The 26185-nt window shown below is 42.3% G+C and overlaps 2 protein-coding genes across 2 annotated transcripts in view; one reads left to right on the top strand and one right to left on the bottom strand.

Annotated features, from left to right (window-relative positions):
• On the bottom strand, positions 1-23019 carry Atpaf1 (ATP synthase mitochondrial F1 complex assembly factor 1). Its single transcript, XM_029476202.1, has 9 exons — positions 22501-23019; positions 19269-19377; positions 17376-17426; positions 16718-16780; positions 12250-12300; positions 10645-10692; positions 9146-9241; positions 6796-6903; positions 1-995 (listed from the first exon to the last, which is right to left on the bottom strand). Exons 1-9 carry the CDS (start codon positions 22824-22826, stop codon positions 801-803), a joined length of 1047 nt encoding a protein of 348 aa, XP_029332062.1. The 5' UTR covers positions 22827-23019; the 3' UTR covers positions 1-800.
• A 1255-nt stretch (positions 23020-24274) lies between these two features.
• Positions 24275-26185, top strand: part of Tex38 (testis expressed 38) — a 3818-nt gene continuing 1907 nt past the window's right edge. Inside the window, exons 1-2 of the mRNA XM_021159960.2 lie at positions 24275-24366; positions 25111-25167. The gene's annotated coding sequence lies outside the window, so the exon portion shown is untranslated. The remainder of the gene's footprint in view (positions 24367-25110; positions 25168-26185) is intronic.

Raw genomic sequence — 26185 nt, 5'->3', positions numbered from 1 at the left:
TAACAGAGACCAAAAACCAGACTTATTTTATTGCTACATTCCCTGCACTCAATCTGGGAACTTTGGCTTCCACCCACATTTTCATATAACACTTATTTTTTTAATCATGCAAATCTAGATTGATCTCCTTAGAAAAAGGTTTTATTTACACTGTAGTGATTCATCAGCTTCTCACAGGCAGAGTTCAGGGAGTAGGGCCATAAGCGACAGTTTAACAGTATACAGGCATTGAACCTGTTTATTGAAGTATACCCGTAATTCACTGAGTTACACTGAAGGCAACTCTGGAGGGGCATCCACAAGTCTTTATTCTGATGAGAATAGCCGGTTGTATTAGAGTCTGGCCAGGAGTTTTGGGTTATGTTTTTAGCCAGCTCACTGGTGCATGGAAAGAGTATATAAAGCCAACATCTCTAAGATCTTCAAGCTTATTGCTACAGTTTATGAAGTCATAGAAGTGGGAGCTATGAGGTCAAAATGGCCAGAATGCAACTGCACTATTACACTAAATAAAACCAAGCCAATAGTCTTGTGGATCCCTGAATATTTCTCATTCCAAAGGCCAGAAACACTGAAAAGGAACCCTTATGCTGAGAGGTAATTATCAGAATAATTGTATATCTTTGTTCCTGTATCAAGTATTAGGGCTCATGTCCACAATCACGTCTTGCAATAAGCGTACACAGTAACTCTTTACAGGCTGCTTGTTGCAGATGCTGAGCTCTGGAATTCAAGGGTGTGGGTGGGCTTCAGGCCATCCAGGACTGAGCCAACACTGTGAAGAGACAATCCGGATACCTCTAAGTCTTATCTTGGTTCTGGGCACGTTTCAGTTCAGCTCCAAGTCCACTCTGCTCCAACTCAGCGATGACAGACATATATTTGAACTCATTTGGTCTGAAGTTAAAGGTCTCTACTAGCCCATAGATCTCCTTCCGATCGGTGGCGTAGAAGAGCTGAACCTGATTGGCGATGCACTGTGCCTCCACAACATTCTGCAAGGCAATGAGAGCAGTGAGGCACTTTCCTGCACAAGCCTGAAGCTCTGTGCCCGAGTTCTGTGGAGGAGTCACTGTTCCTGAAAAGCTTTCCCGACTCCCTGACCTCTCATATCTTCGTTAGATGTTCCTTCCACATGGGCAAGGCATCTTGCTTACCACTCTCAGCACCTTCTCTTATATTTGTTTTTCTTTTTTTTTTTTTTTTCTTTTTGGTCTGGACTCTTAATATAAAATCTTCAAAGATACAGACATCATGACTTATTTTATGTTCCAATACATAGTGATATAATATTTGTTGAGTAAGTTAGTTCAAATGATAACAATTTCTCTATTTAGCTCCTAAATAACCACTACATACATCCCAGGAAGAGGGGTAAGAGTTACCTAGCTCTAAGAATAAGTGTGCAAGTACTAAGTTCTTGACTAATTAGACACACTTGAGTACAACCTGTTATCTTGTTATTGATAGCACCCCAGTCAGAAACACAGTGGCAAAGCCAGTTGTGATGATATAAAATGTCTGCAACTATCATGGTCCTTCCTCCTTTGGTAGTTTGAGCTCTATTCCTAGTGTGAGGCTGTACTTAATGAGTTTCTTCTAGCAATTAGACTATGGTGAAATGATTGGAAAGGGCTCTTGTTATTGGAACATAAAAGAATATATGTTGAATTACTTGTTCTGGGGTAAGCTGGCATATCATGAGGACATTCAAGTAGTCCTAAAGAAGAGCCAAGGAAATGAGTGGACCCTTAAGCCCAGTCCGTCTTCAGATGACTGTAGTCCTAGTGACATCATGACAGCAACTTTATGAGACTGGAGCCAGGACAACCTGGCTAAGCTGCTCTTGAGTTCCTGTTCCACAGACTGTGAGGTAATGCTTGTCATTGTAATCTACTACAATGCTACAACGTGGAACAATCTGTTATGCAATCATTTATAACCATTTCCAAGGTTCAGAAAGTGCACTATAAGGAAATGGTGAACAGCATGACAGGAGTGTATGTAGGGGAATGCACAGGCAATCTCCTCAGAACCTAATGGAAGAATTAGCTGAGGGCTGGTGAGGGCTGAGTTGGTAAAGGCACTTGCCTTAGACCTGAGCTTGATCTCTGGAGCACAAATAAAGATGGATGGAGAGAACTGACTCCACAAAGTTCTGCTGTGGTTGCCATACACATGTGTTGTGGTTGCAATTCCTCCCCATCATGTGCATATACACATACAATAATAGTAAATGAAATGAAAGAAGAAACACTTAACTGAAGTAACTATTGTTTTCTACATAATCTATAGTTCTAGCTGGCCAGAAAGATTTATCTATTATTACCATGTTTACACAGACAAAAGTACTCCACACAAATATAGGGGAAAAAAATCACTTAAAAAATGACTGCCCAAAATATGTTATGTGGGCCAGGATTTAACTCTGTAGTAAAGGACTTGTCTTAAAAAATGCAAGGCCTAAGTTGAATTCTTAGCATTGGAAGAAAAAAAGTTTGTTGTATCTAGCTATAAAATGATGTGGATATGTTTATTTTAAAAAAACATGGGATGTACTTCTTTCTACAGAGTATTCATTTTAAACCTTTTATGTTTTAAACTGGGGCTGGAGTGGTGGGCTCAGTAGTTAAGAGCATGCATTACTCTTGCAAGAGGACCTGAGTTCAATTTCTAGCATCCATGTCTAGTGGCTCAAACCACAGGTAACTCCAGCTTTCGGGATATCCAATGCCTCTGGACGCTGAGAACACTTGCACTCACATGCACATTCTCACACTCAGGCATACACACACACACACACGACTAGAATAATAAAGAAAATCCTTTAAAATTATGCATTTTTACTTATGAATTTATTATGTGTGTCTGATGTTAGCAGGTATGCCATGGCTCATCCAATGGAGATCAGAGAACAAGTTCCAAGAGTTAGTTCTTTTCTCTACCATGTGGGTCCTGGGGACAGAACTCAGGTCGTCAGGCTTGATGATGGGTACTTTTATCTGTTGGGCCATGTATACTGGGATCTCATAGTCAATGTGGTTTAGACAAGGCAAATTGATTGTCTGGTATGTAATCAAATGTTATAAAGCCAAAACAACAACAAAAAAAAACCCACCCCACATCACCATCCCTCCAAAACCTTAATGATACTACAACTGCATCAGTCTGAGACTATCGGAGTGAAATGGTGAAACAGAACAAATCAAGACAAAGTTTCCTGTGACCTACCTCTAGGGCTCATTTAAAACACTGTGTTTAAGTGCACAGCACAATTTCTATGTCATATTTCCATGTGACTCAGAGAACAGACTTTGCCATCAAAGTAGTAAAGGACTTGTCTTAAAAAATGCAAGGCCTAAGTTGAATTCTTAGCATTGGAAGAAAAAAAGTTTGCTATATCTAGCTATAAAATGATGTGGATATGTTTATTTTAAAAAAACATGGGCTGTACTTCTTTCTCCAGAGTATTCATTTTAAACCTTTTATGTTTTAAACTGGGGCTGGAGTGCCTTCTCCCAGTCTTGTCTGAAATCTCTGCACTGTCCATAATTTTACCTTCCTAGTTCACTCGCAACTCTAACAGTCTGCAGCTGAAGTTCACTGTTCCAGTGTCTCACCCTTTCACTTCCCTCTCTACCCAGCTTTATTTTCTGGTCTTGGCCGCTCAGTTACATCATTATACCACACAGCTGACTACAGTTAAGCCTGTGCTTATATCTACACAAAATTCTCTTTTCTATTTCCTTAGACTGTGCTGTGCAAACACTTTCTATAAACAGTAAACATTTTAGGCTCTGGGGGCCATAGAATCTCAAACTACTCAACTCGATTACAGAACTAAAGCAGTCATAAGTAATATGTAAATAAATCCTAATTTATATACCCTGAAATTTGAATTTAATACTTTTCACATCCCATGAAATACTAATTTTCGTGGTTCTTAATCATCTATAATTCATAGGTCTTACAAAAACAAGATGTGGGTTAGATCCAGCTCATAGGCTGTGCTTGCAGACAATAATCTCACTTTCTTTTCTTCTTTCTTTCTTTCTTTCTTTCTTTCTTTTTCCCTCTCCCTCTCCCCCTCCCCTCCCCTCTCCTCTTCTCTCTCCCCTCCCTCCCTCCCTCCCTCCCTCCCTTCCTCTCTCTTCCTTTCTTTCTGTCTCTGTCACTGTCTCTGTCTCTCTCTTTCTTGGGTTTTTCAAGACAGGGTTTCTCTGTATAGCTCTGGCTGTCCTGGAACTCTCTGTAGACCAGGCTGGTCTCGAACTCAGAAATCCGCCTGCCTCTGCCTCCCAAGTGCTGGGATTAAAGGCATGCGCCACCACCGCCTGGCTCTCTCTTTCTTTTTTGAGACATAGTTTTTCTATGTAGTCCTTGGATGTCCTGGGTCTTGATTTTTAGATCCACCTGTCTCTTCCTCCCAAGTGCTGGGATTAAAGGTGTATACCACCATGCCTGGCATACTATCTCTTTTTGACTCAAATATCTAACCCCATGCTCTCATGTTTACTCTGAGCTGATGGCTTTTCTTTTCATTAAAAAACAAAAACAAAAACAAACCTGACAAGAGCTTCTACAAGCTGCCACTAACTCTACTCATCTAACTATACTATACCTTTGTCCTCATTTCCTGACTTTTCTCAGTTATTAAACTCCTGGAGAAAGATTAAGCCCTCATTTCCAGACTTGCTCACCCAGAATATTATTCCTTTTCTTTCTCCTACATGGCTAATATTCTTCTCCCTACCATATATTTCCGTATTATTTATTCAATACTTAAAAGACATCCTTGTTCCCACTTACTTTTTTTTTTTTAATATTTATTTATTTATTTTATGTAAGTACACTGTAGCTGTCCTCAGATACTCCAGAAGAGGGCATCAGATTTCGTTACGGATGGTTGTGAGCCACCATGTGGTTGCTGGGATTTGAACTCGAGACCTTCAGAAGAGCAGTCGGAGCTCTTAACCACTGGGCCATCTTGCCAGCCCCTTGTTCCCACTTCTTTCCTCTACCCAACACCTTACTTTCCTTCCCTTGAAAGAGTTAATGTTTGCCCTTTCAAATCCACCCAATATCACAATGGTTTTTCTTACTTTTCCTTGCTGATGTTTCTTCATCTCTTTAGGACTTAGTTCTTACATCTTTTCTCTTCTGCACCCTCATTTACTTTCTCGGTATTTCATTCAATCCATGGCTTTAAATACAACCTATCCCCTACAGCTTTTCTGACTACCAGGCTCATGTATCTACCTGACTACATTATATGGATAGCTAATAGACATCTCAGATTAAGTAGTCCAAAAGTGAGGTCTTGATTTTCCATCCAAAACTACTCTTTCTTCAGCCTTTATCTTAGCTAATGGCAAATGCATACTATAAGTAGGATTCTGGGTCACTGTCTTCCCGCTGAGTGACACATAGTTTAGGAGGAAGGAAAAATCCAGAGAAATAAGACTGGGCAGTTTAGGAATAACAGTCAGGGAAGTAGAGTCCCCACTCTGTTCCAGTCAGGAGTCTACTGTTACTGTGAGACATCCCATGGTAGTCTAGTGAAACCATTTCCTTCTCTCTATGCAGCTGGTAAAAGACAAAGAAGAAACATAAGTGGGTGTTGTAATGGAGGAAGAGGCTTTAAAGTGTCCAGTCTTCTGAGGCTATCCTACATAATCGCTGTCAGTCAGATGGAACTGAAATAAGCAAGCCTTAGACAGACCCCAAACTGTCTCTGGTGCCTGGACACGTGGAAAGCAATGGGCATCATCAGTTAAAGGCATGTGGCTGATGCTCTGTCCCAGTGATTCAACTGGAAAAGGACGAAAGGAAGTCCCATGGTGGATGTTATACACCCATCAACAGTGGAGAGGAAGATAAAGATACAACTATTACTCTAGACTGTAAGCTCATCCCACACTTCATAAGTCACCTATGCGTCCGTAATTTTACCTGAGATCTCCAGGGCCAGATGTGTCTTGGTTTTAGTATTACTGGATTTTATAAAGATATAGGTGAAGATAATATGCAACTGTGTTATGATCCATAATCAAATACATTAATACTTCCTGAATAAAATGTATAATATTTTGTATCAAATGAGTGTCATAACTATAAATGACCTCATCTCAGTTTAAATGAAAATTTAGCTCCAAAAGAGTTTAAGGAAGGCAAACTGTTGGGATGAAATGAGAATGAAACAATTTTCAGCACTAGCCATGGTGGCTTACACCTCCGATCCCAGCACTTGGACAGAGGCAGGTGGATCTCTGTAAGTTGGAAGCCAACTTGGTTTACTTAGCAAGTTCCAGGCTAGCTAGGGCAACATAGTGAGTCCCAGTCTGAAATATAACAACCTATTTTCAGGGCCAGTGAGGTAGCTCAGTGGATTAAGATGCTTGCTGCAAGATGACCTGAGTTTGATCCCTGGAAGCTAGATGGTGGAAGGAAGAGAATGGACCTCAAGAGGTTGTCCTCTGATTTTTTACACATGCATCTTGTCATGTGTCCCGTTCCCAATGTGTATATGTGTGTGTGTATGCATGCACGCACACACACACACACTTAAAAATTACACTGAAACAAAATACCACCACCAACAAAAGCATTTATTTATCTGTGTATAAGTGTACTTCAACTTGGAAACTGTAAGCAAGACAAAATTGTTTTCAACCACGAGAAACAAACTACATACAGGCATCTTTCCTTAATCTAGACCCGAGGCATCAAAAAGAGTAATACCTAAATACCTACAGGTCTACTAGGCAAACCCAAGAGACAAATGCAGAGTCTTACCAGAAATGTGGAGTCCATTTCTGCTGTCATCAGCACTATGCCCTTTTCTTCCTTAAGTTCAGGATAGTGATATAAAATCAGCTGGCTGGCTGCTGCATCCCCTCGGGTCTGCATAGAGGAACACTTATCAAAGCTCAATAAGGTACCACCACAACAAACTGCAGTTACAAAGCAACAGAGTCTGGAGCAAATTCTAGCTCTTAATAGCCCCTTGGGTGCTGGTGAGTTAGAGGACTGGTATGTAGGACAAGGTCAGGCCTGCAAAGACATGGCGAACTGACAGTTTTCATGGTGTTATTTGTGTCTTCAATTGGAAAAGATTTGGCTTTTTTCCCAGAAATGTTTACAAAGGCAATGAATCCTTCATCGTAGTCATACATTTAAAAACAAAATGGTACAGCAGCTACCAAGCTAAGGTCTAAAGAAAGCGATGTGCTGGTGTAATTGCTACTTCTACGGACTAGTGCATTTCATCTGCTCCCTGTGGAGGCTCTAAAGTCTGAGCTCTTTTAAGCTATAGCTAGCAGTGGAGAGTTTGTACGCAAGCCAGATTTCTATTGTGTGGCTTTAAAAAATTATCTGGTTGGGGCAGAAAGGAGAGAAAAATGACAAATGTGTAACTTCATGAAGAATGATCAGCAAGGCCACCTGACCTCAAGTCTAGACTAGGAAGAGAAGCCGAATTTAAAGCCAATGCCGTTGCATAGCATGGAAGAAAACAACCACACTAACAAGCACATCCCTGGGCTTCAGCTTTAAAGCTTCAGCAGGCATCCTGTACGTATTACACTGAGCTATTGCTAAGGCGCTCTTAACAGTTCATCCTCTTAGTTCTCTCACCACACTTCTAACATACTGATCATTCTGGCCAAAATCCTAATACTAATTATTTTGATCATTATGTTTCTGAAGGACTTTCTCAGGGTCTGTTATGAAATTCATACATGATACTATCACAAAAAGACATATACCTCTCATTAGATATTGTGGTGATTAGAATGGAAAACGTCCCCCAAAACTCAGGCATCTAAAGGCTTGTTCCCCAGTTGGTGGTGCTATCTGGGGAAAGTTATGAAACTTTTAGGAGGTGAAGCCTTGTTGGAGGACATATACCTTGGGGGCAGGCAGCCCTGAGGGTTTATATCTTTGCCCACTTCCAGTGGTTATCCACTGTATGCTTGTTGAAGAATGACCTCTCAGCTTCCTGCTCTGGCTACTTGCTATCATGTCTCCCCAGCCATTACAGAGCCCTGCTCTGGAACTGTAAGCCCAAATAAACTCTTTCTTCTATAAGTTGCATCTAGAATGGTGTTTTATCATAGCAATAGAAAGTAAACATGGACAGACATACAGTATGAGGATCCTGCTGTATTGCCTTCCAATCCCATTCTAGAGTCATTTTCTACTCTGTGCTTTATATTTTAGCTATGAACTCCATCGGGGCAGTCCTTTTCTTGTAGGACCTAGTAGGGTTCTCAGGACAGTGGTCAATGTTTAAGTTTATAGACTTTGGAGTAAGACAAGCAGGACTCAAAATAGTTTACTACTTACTTAGTAATGCAAATGACCTTCCCTATGCACACCTTCTCCTCTACCAATAGAAGTAGTAACAGTAGCCACTTCATGACATATTTGATAAGATTAAATGACAAGTATGAAACACCCACTGCATAATATCTATCTAATGCTAACACTTAACAAATTCTAACACCACAATGTCAAAGCTTGCCCCTTCACTTTATTCTGTGCCGTCTGCCTCGGCTTTAAAGCCAAAACAATACAGGTTTTTACGTTTTTTGTTTTTAAACCAGGTGTGTGCTCCGAATATAGAATGCCAATCCTAGTTACTATGAATTAAAATACTGACTCTTCTTTTAAGTCTCAAGTGTACTTTGAGCTATGTTTTTTACTCTAATATTTGTAAATAAAACAAAGAAAAAAAGAAAGCAAATAAACTAATATGTATGAAGTGAAAACTATTCATCTAGCATTTTGGAAAAGGCTACCTTGGGTTAATAAAACACAGGTAAGACATGGAGGCCTGCCTCGGTGGGCTCATAGCTTGGGCTACAACGACCCATTTGTGTTGAGACACATGTAATAGATGCCATAGAGGTTGCGGAAGGAGACAAAAGAGAGACAATGAAGCTAGAGAGCTGCTTTCTGACTTCAGATATCTGCTATGGAGGCCTAACATTCAGAGTATTACAGTTCAGCAGCAGCACAGCAGGTACTGCTGGACTCAGCCAGTGTTCTGGACCCTAACCCCAGCCCCAGGAAGGTTTCTACTCTTACCAAAGGATACGCTTCTTTTTTATACCCCATGTTTTGTAGGGCATACGTCACCTACCTGAATATTTATAAGTGCAGTGAAGTGGAGCTCTGTACCCGTCCATTGTCCTACAAAGAACTCATAACCATCCCTTCTTGGTAGTGCACAAAGAAACTGTGGAAAACAGAAAAACAAGGAGACCGGTGAATAAATGAAGTCATTTCTTCAATGTCTAATCACGAGTAGCACTTTATTTCTTCAATGCTTGGATAGTTTCTCTATTTTCTCTTCCTTCCCTCTTTCCTTCCTCTGTTCATTTTTTTTTTAATTTAAAGAAAATGTCTCATGTATCCCAGGCTGACCTCAAACTTATACACAGTGAAGCATGACCTGACTCCTGATTCTCCTGCCTCTACCTTGAGTAAGCCTTAGAATAAGCATGTGCCGCCACATCCAGTTGATGGGGTACTGGGAATTGAACCTGGGGTTCTGTGCATGCTAGGTAAAGTAACCTACTGAGTTATACTCCCATCCCAAAATGCTTGGCTTTATGGGATGAAATTATGAAATTAATTATGTGATAGTATGACAAATACATGCACATTTCTCAACCCATCTAAGAAGGAACGTATCAGAGATGAAATTTGAGAGCTGACATTTAGCAATATTGCTATCCAGCCCACCAGTATGATATATATCTCTGATTTGCTAAGGTAGTCTTTATTTCTTACAAGCAATGTTTGAGCAATCATAGCTGTCACACTGGCTACCCATTCCCTATCCCTGGAACTGTGTGGTGGATCACTACTTCAGCATCAAAATATTAATTTATTTCTGGCACATATTATCAGAATAGCATGAATAAAACTATCAAGAAAACTCTAACACAGGAACCTCATGGAAGTTGTGAAGATAAAGGTCTTAGGTGCTGTCTAGTTTCCTTCCCTTCCTTCCTTCCTTCCTTCCTTCCTTCCTTCCTTCCTTCCTTCCCTCCCTCCCTCCCTCCCTCCCTCCTTCCTTCCTTCCTTATTGAGGCAGGTTCTCTCTATATAGCCCTGGGTGGCCTGGAACCTGCTATGTTGACCAGGCTGAATAGGATTAAAGACACGTATTAGTACACTGGGCTCTATGGTGCCTTTTCATACTTACATATACTGACAGATTAAGACCTATATCAGAAAGGCCTAATATGTAGTAGAGTGCTAAAAGCCATTTATAAGAATGAAAATACCGGGGCTGGTGAGATGGCTCAGTGGTTAAGAGCACTGACTGCTCTTCCAAAGGTCCAGAGTTCAAATCCCAGCAACCACATGGTGGCTCACAACCATCCGTAACGAAATCTGATGCTCTCTTCTGGAGTGTCTGAAGACAGCTACAGTGTACTTACATATAGTAAATAAATTAAAAATAAATAAATAAATAAATATTAAAAAAAAAAGAATGAAAATACCACTTATCAATATAATTAGCATATAAGCACCATTGTTAATAGAGCATTATATCATGAGAAGAACTGGTTTGAAATTGCCTATTTGGTAGCACTTATAAGCAATTCTGCATAGTCACTACAGACTTACTGTTGGGCAGGACTGAGCCCTGTTCCAGATCAAATCAAACTTCTCTTTCTGTAAGTTAGAAAAGAATAAAATTAACTCACAAATAGAAAAACATGAGGGGCTGGTGAGATGGCTCAGTGGGTAAGAGCACCCGACTGCTCATCCAAAGGTCCGAAGTTCAAATCCCAGCAACCACATGGTGGCTCACAACCACCCGTAATGAGATCTGATGCCCTCTTCTGGTGCGTCCGAAGACAGACAGCTACAGTGTACTTACATATAATAAATAAATAAATCTTTTAAAAAAAAAAAAAAAAAAAAAAAAAAAAAAGAAAAACATGAAATGTCACAATCACACTAGATTTTTCCCAAGAGTGAATTCTAGAACTACATTATGGCTAAAACAGGCTTTTAAGTTCCACCATTTACAAATCACTCTTTTTTTTTTTAAGATTTATTTATTATTATATCTAAGTACACTGTAGCTGTCTTCAGATGCACCAAAAGAGGGCATCAGATCTCATTATGGATGCTTGAGAGCCACTATGTGGTTGCTGGGATTTGAACTCAGAACCTTTGGAAGAGCAGTCAGTGCTCTTAACCACTGAGCCATCTCTCCAGCCCTACAAATCATTCTTATAATAAAACGACAAGAAAACCTGATGCATACTTTGCTGCTCATTGCTACAGAGTATATATGAAGACTAAGTCCTCCAATGCTTTAAAGTCTCCAAGGAACCAGGTAGGTACTCAAGGGAGACCTGAGAAGGCCTGTCCAATGAGCTGGTATGAAAGATCTAAAACAGCAAGTACAAACTGCACAGGTTGTGGAGTTCATGAAGGTAAGAGCATATATGTATAAGAAGTTAAAACAAAGGACAGAGAGTGCTCACAGCCAAAGGCCTGGCTTTTCTTTCTGTATGCATTTTCGTCTTTAATCTTATACTTAGGTAAGCCACTCAGAATACAGCGGTGTTCTTCAGTGCACTTTAAGGTAAGAGATAATCTCTCTCTCTTTCTTTTTTTACTTGCTATGTAGACAAGGCTGACCTCTAACTCACGAGACCTGTCTGCCTCTGTTTCTACCTCTCGAGCACTGGGATTAAAGGTGTGTACCACCATGTCTGGTTCTTAGCTATAGTAAAGCAATGGCTAGCAATCACCTTTAAAACAATTCCAAGAAGGCAAAGCCAAGAAAATGCCACTTGCTAAGGGGAAAAGCTGGAGAGGCCCAGAGGGAGCTCCGGGTCAGCTCAGCATTTGCCATACACACAGGGAGGGAAGAAAGCCATGCTGTGGCCGTGTCTGGACTCCCCACAGTTTGGTTAGAAAGTGAAAATGAAATAAAATGCATTTGGAAATCACTCAGAAACATGAACTTACACTAGCCTCTCTGGTCAGAGACTTGGAAACATTTCTAAACCAGAACAAGAGAAAGCAAAAGTCATAAATATACCATATGGAGCTTCCAATCTCTGCTGCTTAGGGCATAATAAAACTCTTAGAGCTGTAAAGTATAAGTTCCTGAGATGTCATAAACAGAGGAGAAGTAAAGGCAGCTGCCTGAGAGGGTAGGAGTGCTGACCTCATGCTGAAACACTTTCATCTCCCCTTCAGATTACTCACAGGAATAACTGCGTAGACTGTGTCTTTTGCTGAAAAATACTGCTGCCAAATCTGCAATAAACAAACAAACAAATGAATGATCTGTGACAATGTGGGTATTCTTTTCAATGTACACCAAGATACAGTGCTAGCTTTCATCCTCGGAGTATTATTCTATCTGATAATAGGGAGGAAAACTCATTGTGATGTTCTTACAACTAGTATATGATTAAAATTTTAATACCGTATGCTCTTCTAAATGATTAAACTGTAACTCTCTAAGAATCTCTTTCTAAGATTCATTTTTAATGTATAGATCTGTCTCTGTGTACCATGTGTGTAGATGCCCTTAGAGGCCAAAAGGGGTGCTGGATCCCCTAAAACTGGAGGTAAAGGCAGCTATGAGCCTCCTGATGTGGGAGCTAGAAACGGAACACAGACCCTCTAGAAAAGTAGAAAGTGCTCTTCACTCCTGAGTCCTCTCTCCAAATCCTACACTGTTTATTTCTTAATAATCAAGTCTGGGAGCTGGAGAGATGGCCAACAGCAGTGGTTAATAACATCTCCTGCTCTTGAAAAAGACCCGTTTGGTTCTCAGCATCCATACTAGGCAGCTCATGGCTGCCTTTTACTCCAGTGCCAGGAGACCAGTGGGATCCAATACCTTCGGCCTCTTCAGGCTCCTGCATTTATGCATACAGTACCCTTACAAACAGACAACTGATAGTAATTAAAGGGGCTGGAGAGATGGCTTAGCAGTTGAGAGCACTGAGGTTCAACTCCTACTGCCCAGATGGCAGCTCACACCATCTGTAACTGTAGTTTCAGGGAATCTGACACTTACTCTTGGCCTCCACAGGTACTGCACACATGTGATGCACAGACATGTATGCAGGCAAAACATCCATATACATATAATGAGAAAATAACCTTTACAAAATAAATTCTGTCAAAGAAATAGTTTCTATGACCTCTGAAATAATTGTTCTCAGGATTTATCTTGTTTGTGATAGGCTTTCACAAGTTCTTTATCCTCTCCCCATACCATACCTCCCCAGCCAACTGTGAACTTTCTTAGAGAGGAAGAATACAGGCCACTCAGAGGTTAGGGTCTGGAGCCAATGGCCTGGGATGCAAACCCTGGCCCTGATCATTTACTAGCTAGTCCATCTTGGACAAATCTCTGGAACTTAGACGACATCGATAAAACAGCAGTGACACCAACCTTATAGGATTGTTATGAAGACTAACTGAGACTGGCAGAGCAGACACTAAAATAATGTTGGCTTTTATTGCTTATTGCAGGCAGCTCTTAAAATTCTGCATCCAAGAAGTCCTACATTTAGGGAACAGATAGAACCTGCTGTCTGACTGGGATACAGAGCAGTCACAATCTCTCTGCCTGGCATCAAAGAACACAGAGTATAGTTGATTTTCATGATGTAAATACCCAAAAATAGTGAGTAGGTTTATAAAGTATAAAATAAGAATACAGGGAAAAAGAAAAAGAAAAACCACAGTTTTATTACACTATAAGAATAATTTTGGTCGTTTTTAGGAATGTTTTTTACAATATATTGTATATAGTCCATGTGCAGTATCCTCGCAGCACGTATGCATGTTCTACGCGCATGCTTTTTACTGACCTCTATTATTTTTTATCCTCTGTGGCTTTTCACATTGAGGGTTTTTACTGGAATTTTCTTTTTCCCATCTCTGACCACCTTCCCCACCAGTTCTTCTTTAACTCAAGGCTAAGTTCATACTTCTTCCCTTCATCATTTCATCAGAAGTTTTCCTAGGAATTGTCTATTTCATCTCTCTCTAGAGATTGTGCTGGCTAGTTTTATGTCAGCTTGACAGAAGACAGTCATTTAGGAAGAGGGAGCTGCGATTGAAGAAATACTCCCATGAAATTGGCCTATGGACAAGAATACGGTACATTTTCTAGTAAAAAAAATACATTCAAAATTTTTTATTTTATTATTTTATGTGTATGACTATATGGCTTGCACATACATATGTATGTGTACCATATTTATATCCCCAAGAAGTCAGAAGAGAGTTTTTCATCTCTTGGAAGTGATGTTACAGATGGTTGTGAGCCACCTTGTGGATGCTGGGAATCAAACTTTGGTCCTCTGCAAAAGCGATAAGTGCTCTTAACTGCTGAGCCAATCCTCCAGCACGTTTGTAATTAGTGACTGATGTGGAAGGGCCCAGCCTATTGTGGATTGATGCCATCCCCCAGTGGGTGGCCCTGAAACATAATCAAAGCAGCTGAGCAAGCCGGTAAGCAGCACTTCTCAATGGGGTTGATGCAGCAGCTCCAGCTTCTCTACTCCCGCGATTTTGAGTTCCCTCCCTGACTTCCCTAGAGGACAGACTACAAACTGTACGCTGAAATAAACGCTTTCCTTCCCAAGTTGCTTTTGGTCATGGTGTCTTACTGCAGTAATAAAAACCTAACTGAAACAAATATGTAGTTTAAATATGGTCCTTAGCATTGAATGCATCTCCTTCACTGGTTTGCAAGCACTGCGTAGGCAGATATTAGTCTATGCCATTACCAATGTCCTGCAGTCCAACAGTATCAGATGACCATGATGCTAGAGACATAGCTCAGTGGCAGAGTGGTTGCTTAGCATGCATGAGGTTCAGTTCCCAGTACTGCTCGGCGGTGTGAGGGGGCAGGCAAAGGGAGGGAATTTCGCTTATACTAGGACTTCTTAAAATTTTTCCACTTGTGACTTCCTTTTACCCATGAAATTTGATTATGGATATATGTAATATAAAATAGGCACAGGAATCAAATATTTACTGATATTAAATTATAAAAAATATTTCAAAATAATTCTTTCATATACATATAATTTTATAATTTATTAAAGACAAAAAACTTGTATACTATTGAGAGGTATGTGCTTATTTTTAAACAACTAAATCTTGACTGAAATTCGATATTGTAAGATATAAATAATCAATATTTTTCAGAGGTGACTGATTTTTAAAAAAAAATTAATTGCCAATGTTTAGAACATTGTTTTACATAAATATTTATTTTTTAACCCCATGTCTTTAAGTTGGGAATAACAGCATCTACTTCTAAGGGTAGACATTAGAATTCAATTAAGAAATACTTTTGGCCGGGCGTGGTGGCGCACACCTTTAATCCCAGCACTCGGGAGGCAGAGGCAGGCGGATTTCTGAGTTCGAGGCCAGCCTGGTCTACAAAGTGAGTTCCAGGACAGCCAGGGCTATACAGAGAAACCCTGTCTCGAAAAACAAAAAAAAAAACAAAACAACAACAACAACAAAAAAAAGAAATACTTTTGAAGCAACAAGCATAATGCCTGCCTGTGTTTTTATTATTCCTTTAATTGCTATAGTGTTCATTAGCACATAAACCTAAAATATAATGGAAGTATAAAGAATCCTCAAATAGTTTTATACAGGCTAAAGAGAAAAGAATTACAGTCATAAGTAGGAATGAGCAATGTAAATCAAGGTACACAGAATGACAGAACAGGCAGGGCGGATCATGAATGCTTTCGAGAGACGGTTAGGAAATGCCTATGGAAGGTCCTTAGGCCACAAATGCCAAGGAAATGAAAACGGGGTGTGGGGAAGGGGTTGTCACTGGATATTTGGAAACTTGTTCCCAACACAGTATGTTTTCATTTATTTTAAAACATATCTATAGCACTTACTCTGTGCCAGGATTCGTTCTGAGTGCTTCACAAACGTTAACTCATTTCATTCTCAAATAGTTTGACAAGTAGGCATGTAGCTGTTACCACTTTACAGTGGGCAAACTGAGGCTCTGAGAAATTAACTTGTCAGTCAGATAAGTGGCAGAGCTAGAGCTTAAAAATGGCAGCTTATTTCTAAAGTCTAAGTTCCTCCCTCCCTCCTTCCCTCCCTCCCTTTCTTTCTTGAATGGAGGTTTCTCTGTGTAGTCCTGGCTGTCCTGGAACTCACTGTGTAGACCAGGCTGGCCTCGAACTCACAGAGATTCGCCTGCCTCTGCCTCCTGAGTGCTGGGATTAAAGGTCTGTGCCACCATGCCCAGCTCTACTGCTTTAACCAGCACATTCTCTTCTCTGTAGCAAGCAGAACCTCAAGCGCACTCAGCTAAGACAAGGGAAAGGAAAAGCTACATGGAGGGCAGCTGTGCTCACCACTATCCCACTGGCACACCACGGGAGCCTATTTGGAAAGGCAGTGAAGAGCCAGGTATAGAATCCTGATGACTTTAAGTGAAAGAGAAAGGGTAAACCCAAGTCATTAGACATATAAAAGCAAGACAAAGAAAGACACATTTTAAATGTCACTGTTATTTATGTGACTCATCACTTTTATCCCTTAGGACTATTTATTATTGGGATTGAAAAAGGTGTAAGAAAAATGTCTGACCTTTTCTGTTCTCAGGCTTGGTTCACAGAGCAAATAATCTCAGGGGGTGTGCCTACTCATTTCCACCCATTACCTGTTTTATTTCCTCCGCAGTTTTGTCTTTCACCATCTCAACGTTGAAGACTGAACTGAGAGTCTTGAAAAAAGAAATAGCAATTAATTTAACATCTACAATTAACGGTAACAACAACCCCAGCTTAGTTCTGTCTCAAGCCTTGTGGAAAAGAATGTCAGCACAGTGAAGCAGACCTCCAGTAGGTAGGTACAAAAGCCTCTCACATGCTCAGAGAATGTGAGTCTCTGCTCCCACACAGACCTTCACAGTTCTATTCCTGGGCAGTAACTATTAGGTCATCAAGCATCCCCAGATGCTCCAGTCTCACCAGTCCTGCAGCACTTTGCAGCTGGTAAAGGGAGAAGCACCGGCTGATGCTCCACCAGGGAGCTCTGTATTTGTGCAATAGGTACAGGCTCTATGTGGTGTTTTGATTTAGAAAGGAGTGCTTTCCGTTTCCTTCAAATGTCTTGTAGCATCCGTGGATCCCAACCTAAGTTAGAAATCATGTCAAGGAACAATAACCCAGACAAATATTTCTCATCTCTACTGTTGGGGAAAATCGCCTTAGACAAAAATCCCTGAGCACAACAAATATGTTTACATTTGCAGCCTCTTATTATAGATGTCCCACATGACTTCAGACTTAGATTTCTATATTTAACTAGAAACCTACCTTGTCCTTAGTGAATCCTTTGCTCACAGGCTGTTTCCCCAAGGCATCTGTCTGAAATACATGAGGACACAGACTATTAAACTATACTTTCCTCATAGAAAGAAAGAAAGAAAGAAAGAAAGAAAGAAAGAAAGAAAGAAAGAAAGAAAGAAAGAAAGGAAGGAAGGAAGGAAGAAAGAAAGGAAGAAAGGAAGAAAGAAAGAAAGAGCAAGATGGGACCGAGAGGTGCCTAGGGAACTTGTAATACACCTCTGGATAAGTCTGTGAGGGCACTTCCAGAGATGACTAGGTCATGAGGGCTCTGATCTAATGAACAGATTAATCCTTTGTTGGATTCATAATATGAAGATATTGAGAACTGACGAAAGGTAGGCTGTGGGGTCTATCTGGAGGAAGTATGTTGTTAGGGCATGTTCTTAGGGGCTCTATCTTATTCTGATCTCTTTCCATATCCCCCTTTTCTGCTTCCTAAGCAAGCCCACATGCTCTTTGACATGACGTGTACTGACAATTCTGAAACATGCAAAACCCAGTCCTTCCTCATCAAGGATGTTTCTGTCACAGAAATGTGCTAACAACTGATACATTTCCACTCTAAAAAGGCCAAAAACAATCGAAAGTGGTTCCAGCTTGGCTCAAGTCTCTCCAGAATTAGTTCCCATGCACCTCTGAGATTACAAGTTTTCAAATGATATGTTGTAAAATCACTTCAGTGGATTGTTAACAGAATTTTTCAGGAGATGAAAACTAAGAATACACTACCCAGGTGTGATGACTCACACCTGCAATCTGAGCCCGTGGGAGGCTGAGGCAGGACGGTTACTGAGAGTTCAAGAGGGTTACCTACTAAGTTCCAGATGAGACTGGTTTGCAGAGTGAGAACCAGACAAACACAGGAAAAGAATGTATTACATGTCACCAGAACACTGCTGCACAAAAGTTTCGTTTGTTATATGAAACATACACATGTATTCTAAGTAGCAATGTAAATATATTTCCTACTGTGAGTTGTGGTCAAAGAGTCTGGAAAGCATTGCCCTAGATTATCATAGCTAGCTTTCTATACCCTTTCCCCAGCATTGGTGCTCAAGGATCATAAAGACTAATGATGCATTAACGTCGTTTTATGTGCCAGGGATGGTGCTGGAGAGTGCACGACACTACTTCATCCAGTCTTAGCATATTCTGTGAGGTAGGTATTATTATTTCTAATTCACAAATAGGCAAAACTAAGGCACAGAGAAGTTACATAATTTGCCCATAACTACCTAGCTGGTAGCTAAAAGCTATGACTCAGTCCTTGGCACGTGGTTCTGGAACTTGTCTTTTTATCAGGCAAGTTACCCTACCTCTACCTTTTAAACTCAATTACTTCTGCAGCCATGTATACACATTCAGACATACACACCTACAAATAATAACAATAATAATAAAATAATAATAAATAATAATAATAATAATAAATCTTGCTGGGTGTGGTAGTGCACAACTTTAATCCCAGTTCTCAGGAGGCAAGAGAATCTATGAGTCCAAAGCCAGCCTGGTCTACACGGCAAGTTCCAGGCCAGCCAGAGATAGACAGTGAGACTCTATCTTTAAAAAAAAAAAAAAAGCAAACCCAGGACCTCCATTGAAAATATCCCCTGCGTCCTACAGCTCAGTGCCATGAGCACCTTGACCACTAGACTATATTTCTTATGAGTGGGGACTCTCCTCTCATTCTTCTACATTCCAACATGACTACAGGATCTTGTCTAGCAAGAGCAGGGTACACATTTACTGACGGAGAATGAGAAAAGATGAGATGTTCCGGTCACTGGCGACCACTTAAAGGGTAAGGGCTAGTAAACTTATACAAGACAAAATCAACCTCCGAGGCCCAGTACACCTTACCTTCTGCTCCATACACTTGATAAAATCACTTTGTTTCGAGTGCCCCACTGGCTGCTTTCGGAACTCACTGCGCTTCTCCAGGCGGGACTCAAAGGCAGCTGGGTCAGACCTGACAAAAGGTAAATAAAGGTGAAGCACGCAGGCCTTTGTGGGTTTTGAAATAAGGAAGCACTCCATTGCACCTCCTCAGAGAAGGGACACAGACACCATGAGGCGGAAGGGTTTGCATTCAGTTGTTAAGAACAGGGCATAAGCCTGAAAGTCAAGGCAGTGGAAAGCAAAGCCAGTCACTCAGCTATAGTAAGCCTCTAGGGATCAGCAGTGCAACACTCCTTTTGTTTTGTTTTGTTTTTCTTTTGCAGGCTACTCTCTCAGGTGATGCAGGGCTCTCTTTCTTAGGTTCTTAAGCCACTCAAGAGAGAAAATACCGTCAGGTCATATTGCTGGGTTACCTCCACAGGCAGGAATCCTACAGCGTGCCTACTCAGTGTTAAGGTTTTACCTGAATATACCTAATTTTTGACGTCTCCCTCTATACCCACCATCAGATCCTGTACTCCAAATGGATGCTTTGGAAGAAGGCTTAGTACCTGAGTATCTCCCTGACCTATCAGACAGAACATCAGAATTCATCCTTTATCTTAAAATGGGGATGCTCTTCAGGCTTGAAGGCTAGGCTGAGGCAGTCATTGTTACCAAGAATACTTCAGAATGTGTAGCTGATTATGGGATGCGTGGCTTTGTAATCGTAGATGAAAACATCATCCAAGAACTCTAGCTACTTGCCTGGGAGACACACAACAGTTTGGGTGAGAAACCAAGGATAGCTTGTTTAACCCTTTGGTAGACCTTCACAGTCAAGACATTATAGGGTACTGCCTATTCCAAAAACTGTTTGGATGTGACACCAAATGTCAATCTCTTCATTACTATGTAGATGGGATGATCTTTTCTTTTCTTCTGGAAGGACTGGGTCAGCCCAGCTAATAAGCACGGATGTACCTGAGCTTGCCATGGTGAGTACATAGAAAACAGGGGCACCCTGCGCAGTAGAGTTCTTGCTGTGCTCTAGGCACATAGAAAATAGCTAACACACTGTCCCTACTTGAAGAAATTTACTACCTAGTTGTATAGACAGATACATAAACATGTACAAACGCACTGCTGATAATTATAACCATAACAAAATTTTGCTCAAACATCCTTAAATGACTGAGGTGGTTTCATGACTGTACTTTTGACTGTTATTATTTCCCATATTTGGAACACATTCCTCCAATGATTTAAGAGCTAGACCTAGACCATAGTATTTGGAGTTTAGGTATTAGATTGGTCTAGAGAGTGGCAGAGAACTAGCGTGTGAAGGTTTTACATCAAGCACTAAGCAGTTTGGACACTGAAGAATTCAATAGGGCACCTTGCAAAACTCACTTTCTGAAATATCAGTATGTATAAATGTTGATGGAATGAACTAAGGAAGGAAAGAGACCATTACTGGCCCCTGAATAAGTCTGAATAGATCCACTAAGTACTCAGTGAGATGAGACACCTCTTTGGAGACGCTTGTGTATTAAAGGGATCAGAGAGAAGTGGGTGGAGAGGACTGCAGGTCAAGTACTAATCACAAATATTTGAGACTATCTAATGTTTGAAGGAGAGCAAAAGTATTCACTCATTTATTCCATCATTGCTTCAAAAAGCATGGAAGATCACTATATTCATGGTAAAGTGACAGACAGGTGGAGGGTTCCAGGGCTAGAAGTGGTAAACCCTAGTGTCTTAGTCAGGGTTTCTATTCCTGCACAAACATCATAGCCAAGATGCAGGCTGTCGAGGGAAGGGTTTATTCAGCTTACACTTCCATACTGCTGTTCATCACCAAAGGAAGTCAGGACTGGAACTCAAGCAGGTCAGGAAGCAGGAGCTGATGCAGAGGCCATGGAGGGATGTTCCTTACAGGCTTGCTTCCCCTGGTTTGCTCAGCTTGCTCTCTTATAGAACCCAGGACTACCAGCCCAGGGATGGCACCATCCACAATGGGTCCTCCCACCCTTGATCACTAATTGAGAGAATGCTTTACAGCAGGATCTCGTGAAGGCATTTCCTCAACTGAAGCTCCTTTCTCTGTGATATCTCCAGCTTGTGTTAAATTGACACACCAAACCAGCCAGTATACCTAGTTAGAGGATGCTGCTGCCCCGCGTGAAGACGAAGAACTTAAGGGAGTGGAATTAAAATGAGACAAAATGCAGAGAACTTCTAGCCCGTAACATCTGGCTTCCTTTCAGAAGTGCCTTCCTATAGCACCAAACTCTCAGACCACCCTTCCTTACCTTCATCCTTCAACCTGGAACTAGGCACCCACTCTACCTACCTTAACAGCCATAACCCTACGACATTTTTCCTCTTCAGTGCTGGGGATGGAACTCAAGGCCCAGTGCATAGTAAGCAAGGTCTCTTCCACTAAGCCACACCTCTTTCATCTTCACGGTTTACCTTCTGGAAGCTGAAGCCTTAGGAACCCTGGTTTCGGTCAGATAAACCCTAACCAACTGTGTGACCTCGGGCAAGCCTCTACCTCTCTCCAGATCCCTACATTTCCTTAGTGAGAGGGTTCAATGGGCAATACAAACACTATCATATCAGTCTTTGCCACAATCCCAGTTTCCTTTCCTGGCAGTCAGGGCCCTAAGCTGGGAGAGCCTGGGAACCTGATCTCTCTGGCAGGTATCTGCTGACTCAACATGTGACCTTGAGCAAATCAAATGCCTTCGCTGAAGGTCTTTTTTTTTTTTTTTTTTGGTTTTTCGAGACAGGGTTTCTCTGTGTAGCCCTGGCTGTCCTGGAACTCACTTTGTAGACCAGGCTGGCCTCAAACTAAGAAATCCACCTGCCTCTGACTCCCAAGTGCTGGGATTAAAGGCGTGCGCCACCACGCCCCGCACGAAGGTCTTCATTTTTATCTTCCTAAATAGGGGACAACTTTCTCTGAGCTGTCTTCCTCATAGGGCGTTAAAGAGTGTTTTGAGAACAAAGCACAAAGACGACTGTGGAAAGATCCAAAGAGTCTGCAGAGATGTGACTTTAGGCAAGTGGCCTGGCCTCTCTGAACTTGGAAACAAACTATTGGTATAGCAGGGACAGGGCAAACCCACCGTGCCAGAGAGTAGTGCGTACCGGAAGCTCTGCCCGCCCGTCGCAAGTCCCCACCCCCACCTGGCCAGGACCGCACCTGCGCAGCTGCTGGATCTTGTCCCGGTAGCGGTCGTAGAAGGGGTTCGCTTCCAGCTCGCTGACCCCACTGCCGTCTGCTCCCTCGGGGGGCAGGCCCGAGCCCCGGCGCACCGGGAACACGCGCAACTGTGCCGGTGACACGAACCCCAGCCCCAGGGCGCGGCTGCGCACCGCACACAGGCCTCGGTAGAGGCCCGCCACCTGCAGGACTGCGGGGCACGCTCCACCCGCAGCGGACACTACGGCCGCCATGGCCGCCTGCGGCTCCCCCTCCTCCTCCTCGGGCGCGTCAGCCTCGGCACCCGGCCCGCGCGCCTGCTCCATCTCCCGCAAGGTCCGCGAGGCCCGCGTTCCGCCACCGAGGTTCCGCGCGTTTAAGGTTCCGGATGCTGGAGTGGAGAAGGGACAACGACGCTTCGGGCTGGCAGCTCTCGGTTCTGTCCACCCGCTCTAGGGGTGTCGTGGCGCGTCTCCTCCCGGGAGTCTGCCGGGATTCACCCCACCCCCTACCCCCGACCAGCAGCCTCTGCGCGCCAGGCTTCTTCTGGAAAGCTGGCTCGCATCTTCGGGTTCTCACCGGGCTTGCCCCTTTTCTAAATTTACTTGGCACTAGCTGTAACAGTTTCTTCAGCTGCAAAGGATGTTTGAACATCATAGCTGAAGCTTCTCTTTATCGGTGTCTATTTGCAGAAGGTTCCATTGGCCTCATACCCTATGAAGTAGATATTAACCTCATTTTACAGATGGAGAAGCTAAACCGGCTGCGAACCATTAAAGTAGAAAGTTCCACCTAAAAGCTAAGCTTTTAAAAAACGCAATGCCTCTGAAGTCTGGGTTCCTTCCTGGCATTTAATTGAACTACTTTCCTCAGAGACATAAGGAATTATCCTGGACAAGGATAATTTGGGCTCTCTCCTCAACCAAAATGTCACCATCTTCATTTGCTGAACCAAATGAGTTTAGGAACAATGGTATCTCACCCGCTGCCAGCCAAAGCAGACCCTATGTGAGGGCAGTCACATGGAAGTCCTTATCTGGACCTTAGTTGATAGGAACCTCTCCCGAGGCAGGAACAGGGACTCCAAACTCTGTTCAGTACAGCCTGCGCTCAGACATCAGCCTCTCGATGCTGGGACAGTGCAGTGGGAGATATGGAAGTCTGACTTTGCTGGCCTGTACCTGGCTCAGAATTCTTCCACGTGCTGTTTCCTGTGCTCAAACAGGCATGCATCGCCTCCTCCTCATCTGGAACTCAGTTCTCTCAGCACCTCAAAGAGACCTCTAGAGAAACCTCCCATCCTTAAAAAAAAAAAAAAAAAAAAAAAAAAAAAAAAAAAAAGAATTGTGTTGGAGTGTGGTGAAGTATAAGTGGAAATCAGAAGACAATTTTGTGAAATAAGCTCTCTCCTTCCTTTCCAGTTTCCAACTCCTTTCCAGCTGATCTAACTCAGCTCTCCAGGCTCACAGGGCAAGTGCTTTTGCTGCTCTCTCCCATTCCTCCTTATAGTCTATCTTTACTCTCCCCCCACCCGGAGCTGAGGACTGAACCCAGGGCCTTGTGCAAGCACTCTATTAAGCTAAATCCCCAATCCTTTCCAGTCTACTTTTTCTTGTTGTTGTTGTTTTTTGTTGTTGTTGTTTTGTTTTTTTGAGACAGGGTTTCTCTGTATGGCTGTCCTGGAACTCACTTTGTAGACCAGGCTGGCCTCGAACTCAGAAATCCACCTGCTTCTGCCTCCTGAGTGCTGGGATCAAAGGCGTGCGCCACCACGCCGGGCCTCAATCTACTTCTTACAGAAGATATAACTATCCAAAACTTTAGATCTCTGGTGGTCCGAGGTAGAAATGCCTCCCACAGACTCAGGTATTTGAATACTTGTTCCCCTATTGGGGAGGGTGTGAACCTTTAGGAGGTGGAGCCTTGCGGGAGGAAGTATATCAGTGGGTAGGCTTGCGAGTTTTAGGCTTCCCCACTTCCAGGCACTGCTTTTTGTTTCCTGCATATGGATAAGGATGTGATCGCCCAGCTTTGTGCCCCAGCCACCTGCTGTCATGTCTCCTTTGTCATTATGGATCCCCTTCCCCCTTCTAGACTCATAAGACAGACAAAAATACCACCACCAACAACAAAACAAAACAAAAAACAAAACAAGACCTCCATCTATAAATTGCTTCACAAAAAAATTGGTATTTTTATCACAGCAACAGCAATGTTTGCATAAACCCGTAGAATTTATGTAAACACCTTGTTTACCGAAACCCATGGAATTTACATTTTAGTGGAACCAGATAAACACTTGTAAGTAGAAAAGCAAAGGAAGATAAGAGAGACACAAATAGGGTATTGCCTGAGCAGCGATTTGAATGGAATGAGGGAACGACTTGTATGATACTTGCAGGGACAGACTAGCTAAGGGGAACAGCAAATGTAAGACATGATTATAGTGTTGTAAATAGCAAGAGCGTATCCCCACGGCAGAGGGGACAGAGGTAGAGATGACACAGAGTTGAGTGGCTAAATTGCTCAGGGCTTTGAAGGTCATGGTTAAAAACTGGCTTTTGATCTGGGAAGTCTAAGCAGAGGAGTAACATGGCCTACTCTTCAAAGGATCGTTCTGACTGCTGGAACTTGGAGTATGTGGCGCAAATGTGGAAACCTCCAAGGGTGAGTAATTTGTCCCACCTCAAAGCCCAAGGTCAAATATAACTTGATAGATCGGCAAGGAAGGATGTCAGCCAAACTGTTGGGTATGTGAGTCTGAAGTTCTGAGGTATGTTCCAGGCTGGCGGTTACAGTGGTGACATCAGTGCATTTGTGTTCTTTAATGCTATAAATGTGGCTAAGTTCACTGAGAAGGGAACATAGATAGAATGCTAAAGACTGAGCCCTGGAGCGTGCCAAGACTTAGAGACCAGGAGATCGTGGAAGACACCAGCTAAAGAAGAGGAAAAGCAGGGGCAATAGGGTAGAGCAGAGGGAAAGGCATGCTGGGAAGAACTCTGTAAATAGTGCCTGCTCTGGTTTGAATCTGAAATATTCTCAATAAGCTCATGTGTTGAACTCTTGGTCCCCAGCCAGTGGCACTATTTTGGGAGGCTGTGGAAACTAAAGAGGTTGGGCAGAAGAAGGTCACATGGGGACTTTGAAGGCTATAGCCCAGACCTTGGTTCTGGTCCTGAGTTCTGCTTACTGTTTTCTGCGATGTGAATGGCTGTCTTCTACCACGTGTTCTACCACAGCCATGATGGCCCGCCCATTCACATGGGACTGAGCAACTATAGAACCCTCTGAAACAGGAGCTAAATCAAACCTTTCTTTTTAACATTGTTTCTGTCTGGTATATGGGTCACAGAGTAACATAGAGTGTCAGGAGTCACAATAGAAGACTATAAAAAGGAGAAAAACTAAAGGGTAAGATTTCAAGTTATCACTGGTTGGTATGTCTCCCTTAGAGTTGACTGAGACATAACATGCAAGGGCTTTCTAACTGAGCTACCCATAAATGGATCAAGTTGCCTTAACTAATGAGCAAGACCCTGGCTCCAATAAATCCTGGGGGGATTGGTTGCCAGGGAGACCTGCCCCAATAGTGCTCTCTTCCCCCATTCCCCTGCTCCCCCCCCACCCCCCGTGTGTGTGTGTGTGTGTGTGTGTGTGTGTGTGTGTATGTGTGTGTGTGTGT

This window comes from Mus caroli, chromosome 4, assembly GCF_900094665.2.
Source record: "Mus caroli chromosome 4, CAROLI_EIJ_v1.1, whole genome shotgun sequence".
Classification (NCBI taxonomy): Eukaryota; Metazoa; Chordata; class Mammalia; order Rodentia; family Muridae; genus Mus; species Mus caroli.
Note: the sequence above shows the minus strand (reverse complement) of the source record. Positions and strands in the feature narration are given on the sequence as shown.